A 9,170-nucleotide genomic window follows, 5' to 3' on the forward strand; every position below is an offset into this window, starting at 1 on the left:
CCAGTGTAATACAGACGTAGATGAGTGTAAACATAATCCCTGTAAACATGGAGGCACGTGTCACAACACACCAGGGTCATACACGTGTCAGTGTAATACAGGGTGGACGGGTAGCCAGTGTAATACAGACGTAGATGAGTGTAAACATAATCCCTGTAAACATGGAGGCACGTGTCACAACACTGACGGAAATTTCACGTGTCAGTGTAATACCGCCTGGACTGGATGGAGCTGTTCTGAGGATGTCAATGAATGTCATACTATACATAATTTATGTCAAAATGGTGGAACCTGTACCAATAATCCAGGCAGGTATAAATGTACATGTAAGACTGGTTGGAAAGGTGTTAACTGCTCGACAGATATCAATGAATGTGACGAACACGTGTGTAAACACAACGCCACCTGTACCAATACTGGGGGTGGCTTTAACTGTACGTGTAAAGAGGGTTGGCAGGGTAATACTTGTGAGCGTGACAAAGACGAATGTCGTAACAGCCCTTGTCACAATGGGGCTACTTGTCAAAACAACGCCGGATCGTATAGGTGTGTCTGTAGGAGTGGCTGGTCAGGACATCACTGTGACGTGGATAGAGATGAATGTAAACTGACAAAAATGTGTCATCATGGATCGTGTCTTAACACCAATGGAAGTTACGTGTGTAACTGTGATAGTGGTTGGGGCGGCCAGAACTGTACAGACGATACCAACGAGTGTCTAACTAGTCAGCCCTGTCTTAATAACGGACAGTGTATTAACACGCCAGGAAGTTACCAGTGTAGCTGTACAACACACTGGGCTGGCCAGCATTGTTCACAAGATGTCGATGAATGCAAACTACCGAACCGCTGCAACGGAAGTGACGTCTGTATTAACTACCCTGGTGGCTTCATGTGTTCTCATCATACAGGTAAGTAGTAGCATATTTAGTGGTAGTAATAACGAAATAAGAACGATAACTCCGGGCAATATAGTTGCAAGCGGAACGACACCCTATATGAAGTTTTACGTAACACGTTTCAAAATTTAGGTTCTTGATACCGAAAGCCAAACAAGGTAAACAACTTACTGTACCAAACAAGGTAATCAACTTACTGTAACAAACAAAGTAACCAACTTACTGTACCAAACAAAGTAAACAACTTACTGTACCAAACAAAGTAACCAACTTACTGTACCAAACAAGGTAAACGACTTAATGTACCAAACAAGGTTAACAACTTACTGTACCAAACAAAGTAACCAACTCACTTTACCAAACAAGGTAAACGACTTAATGTACCAAACAAGGAAACAACTTACTGTACCGAATGGCCGGTTCGTCCATATAATATTCATCAGAGGTACTTAGGTTCAAAGAGTCCATCTAAAATACAATCAGAAGTAACGCTGATCGTTTTCCTCGTTTTCATCTTCCTGAGAGTAGTACAACATCCCAGGATAAGAATTCGAATTCCGAGTATTCCCCAGGTGAGTAGGTTTTGATCACAAAGGTGAGGGTACCCGAAATGAAACGCTTTTTGGAGAAAAAAAAATATTTCTTAAAACACCATTTGGTTTACCTTGAGTATCACTAGCGTATGTCTTTTAATAGAGCTCATTTAGTTGAGTCAGGTTCACTTGGAAGCTTTAGCTACCCAGGGCCCACTTGTATAAAACATCTCAAAGTTAAGGAAAATCTCAAGCAATGTATTGTCTATGGGAAATCTTAGACTTGAGGAAATCTCAAGAGTTGAGATGTTTTATACAAGTGGGCCCGGGTACCTAATACTGTAGTTGAGAGCATTTAACATATTTTTCTTCATTTAAAGAATGTTTGACACTTTTTGATCAATTATAACCATTTAAACAATATGTCTCCATGTTTAGAAATGTGATAAGATATTAATGTTCTCGCACCGTACCATTTCCTGGGATTTTTGTTGATTTTTTTTTTGATTTTTTCTATTGTGTTTATGAGAAACAAACAAAAAGAAGGCAGTTAATATTTGCTTGAATAGCTTAAAACTATATAAATTCGAATTTAAAATACAAAATATGCATATGTATTGCAACATAAAACTGCTGCATCAGATGTGAATAGTTCTGAGTGATCCCATGATTGATACACATACATACTTATTGTTGTGGTCAAACGGTCAAGACACTGTGCCAAACTCAGTGTGAAAATAACCCGTGGTAGCGTAATTACGATCACAATAGAGTGAGTGGGTAGTAGACAATTGCTCTATACCAAAATACTGACGGTGTAATAGAGTGAGTGGGTAGTAGACTATAGCCCTCTACCCAGATACTGACGGTGTATAATACGGGTGGGTAATAGACTATTGCTCTATACCCAGATACTGACGGTGTATAATACGGGTTGGGAGGAGACTATTGCCCTCTACCCAGATACTGACGTTGTATAATACGGGTTGGTAGTAGACTATTGCCCTCTACCCAGATACTGACGGTGTATAATACAGGTGGGTAATAGACTATTGCTCTATTACCAGATAATGACGGGGTATAATACGGGTGGGTAGTAGACTATTGCCCTCTACCCATATACTGACGGGGTATACTACTGGTGGGTAGTAGACTATTGCCCTCTACCCAGATACTGACGTTGTATAATACGGGTGGGAAGTAGACTATTGCCCTCTACCCATATACTGACGGTGTATAATACGGGTTGGTAGTAGACTATTGCCCTCTACCCAGATACTGACGGTGTATAATACGGGAAGGTAGTAGACTATTGCCCTCTACCCAGATACTGACGGTGTAATAGAGTGAGTGGGTAGTAGACTATTGCTCTATACCCAGATAATGACGGTGTAATAGAGTGAGTGGGTAGTAGACTATTGCCCTCTACCCAGATACTGACGGTGTAATAGAACGGGTGGGTAGTAGACTATTGCCCTCTACCCAGATACTGACGGGGTATAATACGGGTGGGAAATAGACTATTGCCCTCAACCCAGATACTGACGGGGTATAATACGGGTGGGAAGTAGACTATTGCCCTCTACCCAGATACTGACGGGGTATAATACGGGTTGGTAGTAGACTATTGCCCTCTACCCAGATACTGACGGTGTATAATACGGGTGGGAAATAGACTATTGCCCTCAACCCAGATACTGACGGGGTATAATACGGGTGGGTAGTAGACTATTGCCCTCTACCCAGATACTGACGGTGTAATAGAACGGGTGGGTAGTAGACTATTGCCCTCTACCCAGATACTGACGGTGTATAATACGGGTGGGTAGTAGACTATTGCTCTCTACCCAGATACTGACGGTGTATAATACGGGTGGGAAGTAGACTATTGTCCTCTACCCAGATACTGACGGTATATAATACGGGTTGGTAGTAGACTACTATTGCCCTCTACCCAGATATTGACGGTGTATAATACGGGTGGGTAGTAGACTATTGCCCTCTACCCAGATACTGACGGTGTATAATACGGGTGGGTAGTAAACTATTGCTCTCTACCCAGATACTGACGGGGTATAATACGGGTTGGTAGTAGACTAATGCCCTCTACCAATATACTGTTGGTGTAATATAACGGGAAGGTAGTAGACTATTGCCCTCTACCCAGATACTGATGGGGTATAATACGGATGGGTAGTAGACTATTGCCCTCTACCCATATACTGACGGTGATATAGAATGGATGGGTAGTAAACCATTGCCCTCTATCCATATACTGACGGTGTAATAGGACGGATGGGTAGTAGACTATTGCCCTCTACCCATCTACTGACGGTGTAATAGAACGGGTTGGTAGTAGACTATTGCTCTATACTCAGATACTGACGGTGTAATAGAACGGGTGGGCAGTATACTATTGCCCTCCACCCAGATACTGACGGTGTATTGAATGGGAAGGTAGTAGACTATAGCCCTTAACCCCTATTGCTCTATACCCAGATACTGACGGTGTATAATACGGGTTGGTAGTAGACTATTTCCCTCTACCCAGATACTGACGGTGTATAATACGGGTTGGTAGTAGACTATTGCCCTCTACTCAGATACTGACGGTGAAATAGAACGGGTTGGTAGTAGACTATTGCTCTATGGGTAGTAGACTATTGCTCTATACCCAGTTAATGACGGTGTAATAGAGTGAGTGGGTAGTAGACTATTGCCCTCTACCCATATACTCTCTACCCATATACTGACGGTGTAATAGAAAGGGTTGGTAGTAGACTATTGCTCTATACCCAGATACTGACGGTGAAGTAGAACGGGTTGGTAGTAGACTATTGCCCTCTACCCAGATACTGACGGGGTAAAAGAACGGGTGGGTAGTAGACTATTGCCCTCTACCCATATACTTAGACTATTGCCCTCTACCCATATACTGACCTATTGCCCTCAACCCAGATACTGACGGGGTATAATACGGGTTGGTAGTAGACTAATGCCCTCTACCAATATACTGTTGGTGTAATATACCGGGAAGGTAGTAGACTATTGCCCTCTACCCATATTCTGACGGTGTAATAGAATGGGTGGGTGGTAGACTATTTCCCTCTACCCATATACTGACGGTGTAATATACCCAGATACTGACGGTGTATAATACGGGTTGGTAGTAGACTATTTCCCTCTACCCAGATACTGACGGTGTATAATACGGGTTGGTAGTAGACTATTTCCCTCTACCCAGATACTGACGGTGTATAATACGGGTGGGTAGTAGACTATTGCCCTCTACCCTTATACTGACGGTGTAATAGAATGGGTGGGGAGTAGACTATTGCCCTCTACCCATATACTAACGGTGATATAGAATGGATGGGTAGTAGACCATTGCCCTCTACCCATATACTGACGGTGTAATGACTATTGCTCTATACCCAGATACTGACGGTGTAATATAACGGGCTTGTAGTAGACTATTGCCCTCTACCCATATACTGACGGTGTAATAGAATGGGTGGGGAGTAGACTATTGCCCTCTACCCATATACTAACGGTGATATAGAATGGATGGGTAGTAGACCATTGCCATCTATCCCTATACTGTCGGTGTAATAGAACGGATGGGTAGTAGACTATTACTCTATACCCAGATACTGAGGGTGTTATATAACGGGTTGGTAGTAGCCTATTGCCCTCTACCCATATACTGACGGTGTAATAGAACGGGTGGGTAGTAGACTATTGCCCTCTACCCATATACTGACGGTGATATAGAATGGATGGGTAGTAGACCATTGCCCTCTATCCATATACTGACGGTGTAATAGAACGGATGGGTAGTAGCCTATTGCCCTCTACCCATATACTTACGGTGATATAGAATGGATGGGTAGAAGACCATTGCCCTCTATCCATATACTGACGGGGTAATAGAACGGATGGGTAGTAGCCTATTGCCCTCTACCCAGATACTGACGGGGTAATAGAACGGGTTGGTAGTAGACTTTTGTCGTCTACCCAGAAACTGACGGTGTAAAAGAACGGGTGGGTAATAGACTATTGTTCTATACTCAGATACTGACGGTGTAATAGAACGGTTGGGTAGTAGACTATTGCCCTCTCCCCATATACTGACGGTGTAATAGATACTGACGGTGTATAATACGGGTGGGAAGTAGACTATTGTCCTCTACCCAGATACTGACGGTATATAATACGGGTTGGTAGTAGACTATTGTCCTCTACCCAGATACTGACGGTATATAATACGGGTTGGTAGTAGACTATTGCCCTCCCAGATACTGACGGTATATAATACGGGTTGGTAGTAGACTACTATTGCCCTCTACCCAGATACTGATGGTGTAATAGAGAACGGGTTGGTAGTAGACTTTTGTCGTCTACCCAGATACTTGACGGTATATAATACGGGTTGGTAGTAGACTACTATTGCCCTCTACCCAGATACTGACGGGGTAATAGAACGGGTTGGTAGTAGACTTTTGTCGTCTACCCAGATACTGACGGAGTAAAAGAACGGGTGGGTAATAGACTATTGTTCTATACTCAGATACTGACGGTGTAATAGAACGCGTGCGCCGTATACTATTGCCCTCCACCCAGATACTGACGGTATAATAGAACGGGTTGGTAGTAGACTTTTGTCGTCTACCCAGATACTGACGGTGTAAAAGAACGGGGGGGTAGTAGACTATTGCCCTCTACCAAGATACTGACGGGGAAATAGAACGGGTGGGTAGTATACTATTGCCCACTACTCAGATACTGACGGTATAATAGAACGGGTTGGTAGTAGACTATTTCCCTCTACTCAGATACTGACGGTGAAATAGAACGGGAGGGTAGTATACTATTGCCCACTACTCAGATACTGACGGTATAATAGAACCGGTTGGTAGTAGCCTATTGCCCTCTACCAAGATACTGGCGGTGAAATAGAACGGGTGGGTAGTAGACTATTGCTCTCTACCCAGATACTGACGGTGTATTGAATGGGAAGGTAGTAGACTATAGACCTTAACACTATTGCCGTCTACCTAGATACTGACGGTGTAATATAACGGGCTTGTAGTAGACTATTGCCCTCTACCTAGATACTGACGGTGTAATATAACGGGCTTGTAGTAGACTATTGCCCTCTACCTAGATACTGACGGTGTAAAAGATCGGGTGGGTAGTAGACTATTGCCCTCTCCCCATATACTGACGGTGTAATAGAACGGGTGGGCAGAATACTATTGCCCTCCACCCAGATACTGACGGTATAATAGAACCGGTTGGTAGTAGCCTATTGCCCTCTACCAAGATACTGGCGGTGAAATAGAACGGGTGGGTAGTATACTATTGCCCACTACTCAGATACTGACGGTGTAATATAAAGATACTGACGGGGGATAATACGGGTTGGTAGTAGACTACTATTGCCCTCTACCCAGATATTGACGGTGTATAATACGGGTGGGGAGTAGACTATTGCTCTCTACCCAGATACTGACGGTGTAAGATAACGGGTTGGTAGTAGACTATTGCCCACTACTCAGATACTGACGGTGTAATATAAAGATACTGACGGGGGATAATACGGGTTGGTAGTAGACTACTATTGCCCTCTACCCAGATATTGACGGTGTATAATACGGGTGGGGAGTAGACTATTGCCCTCTACCAAGATACTGACGGTGAAATAGAACGGGTGGGTAGTATACTATTGCCCACTACTCAGATACTGACGGTATAATAGAACCGGTTGGTAGTAGACTATTGCCCTCTTCCCAGATACTGACGGTATAATAGAACCGGTTGGTAGTAGACTATTGCCCTCTTCCCAGATACTGACGGTATAATAGAACCGGTTGGTAGTAGACTATTGCCCTCTACCCAGATACTGATGGTGTAATAGAACGGGAATGTAGTAGACTATAGCTCTCTTCCCAGATACTGACGGTATAATAAAACGGGTGGGTAGTAGACTATAGCCCTCTACCCAGATACTGACGGTATAATAAAACGGGTGGGTAGTAGACTATTGCCCTCTTCCCAGATACTGACGGTGTAATTGCACAGACCTACCAATCACATGGCTTAAAATCTATCAAGTAATTAAGAGACAAATATAATTCAGAAACATAATTTCAAACTCCTCCTTTTATTAGTTAGACAAAAAAGAAATCCATGAAGCGCAAAATATCACAACAGAGACTCACTATTTAAGAATTCTATAAAAACATACAACTCTAAATGTATATATATATATTTTTATAAAAGTAACTCACATTTAGTAACTGTATGAAAATATGTAACACAACTGATAATTCTATAAGAATCTCAAATTCATACTTCTCATAAAGTCCCTGACTTCTAGCAATGTTGACCAACTTTCAATAATAAACAATCTGTTAAACACTACAAAATTATAACTTGCATCAAGTTCAAGTACGAATCTCAAATCCGCACAGTAATAATCTCAAACAAATTGAACAAGTAAATCAACTCACTCTTCTACGAATTCACATCATAATGCAGAATCTAAATGGAAGAGAACTATTAACTTCCCCTCGTAGAACAGGCACATGTAAGGTACGAACTCCAACATATATATAATCACTGACAAATATTACATAACGCCTAATCCTATCCTGAACATTTGGATTATACTCTGGCATCTCGCGAAATAACCCTTAACTTTCATTACTTAACATAAATATCTTGGTTATGTATAGACACCTACATGTTCAGAAACTGAGGAGACACCTCTTTGTCTATCATCCAAACACAAACCTGAGACAACAGAGCTACATACATGGACAGACAGACGCAGACTGACTGTTTCCACAACCGTTTGTAAAACCTCAGCGACTTTGAAATTCTTCACGTGCTGCTATAGCTAATTCTCAAAATAGTTGGAAGTCGCTCAGGCAGAAATCTCAACAACAAAAAATAGCAAAATTTTGATAACTTACATGCCATAACTAAGAATGATGTTTCTAATTCCCAACCTAATTCTTAATAGGAAGTACTCTCTGATAAAAATACAAAACTAACATCCGATTGAAGAGTTCCACTTCCTGCTATTTACAAACAATGTGGCTGCCCCGGCAACATTTGCTGCTGCCAACAGTGATGTGACGTTTTCAAAATTAAATCCCTAAGCAAGTTGTATTGAATGAATATTATACGTAATTCCAAGTAGAGAAGCTATTCCAAAAACTACTTGGCGATCATTAGGAATGTTAAAAACAAAACACAATTTTGTAATCCTATTCTCTTTTTCATGACCACATTGATAATATTGATTTTAATCTCCATACATGTTTTATGGACGATCGTTTTATGTGCACAGAACAGATAACGATTGCCCAACATGATACATTAATTTTAGCATCATACATGTAAGGGGAAAATCATTTTGAATTCAAGAAAACTGAATTTCATTGCATCGTACAGCCGTTTCGTCCTTTTTGGTCAACTCATCGGTAATGCTAGGGGCCAAAAAGTCCAAAGAGAATCCGGTTTGGTATAAAATACTGTTTAAACAGAAAGGGTGTGTAAAACCCCTTCATTTATAAATGTTACAATGAAGAGAAGTCCTGGTTCATTTCAGATAATGAATAGTTTGTAAAGTGCGTATATAATGTACCGTGTCATTACTCAAAAGAGATAAATGTGACCATGAATAGTCTAACAACTTGTATCTAGAAAGATTAACGTTACACCCCCC

At 41.7% G+C, this 9,170-nt stretch overlaps 1 protein-coding gene across 1 annotated transcript in view; it reads left to right on the forward strand.

Moving 5' to 3' along the window:
- The window catches only part of LOC110453579 (neurogenic locus notch homolog protein 1-like), a 58,865-nt gene that overhangs the window by 37,167 nt on the left and 12,528 nt on the right, over positions 1–9,170 (forward strand). Inside the window, exons 12-13 of the mRNA XM_021502558.1 lie at positions 72–911; positions 1,421–1,471. Of these exons, the coding sequence (XP_021358233.1) occupies positions 72–911; positions 1,421–1,471 (891 nt within the window). The remainder of the gene's footprint in view (positions 1–71; positions 912–1,420; positions 1,472–9,170) is intronic.

This window comes from Mizuhopecten yessoensis, unplaced genomic scaffold (genome assembly GCF_002113885.1).
Source record: "Mizuhopecten yessoensis strain PY_sf001 unplaced genomic scaffold, ASM211388v2 scaffold7467, whole genome shotgun sequence".
Classification (NCBI taxonomy): Eukaryota; Metazoa; Mollusca; class Bivalvia; order Pectinida; family Pectinidae; genus Mizuhopecten; species Mizuhopecten yessoensis.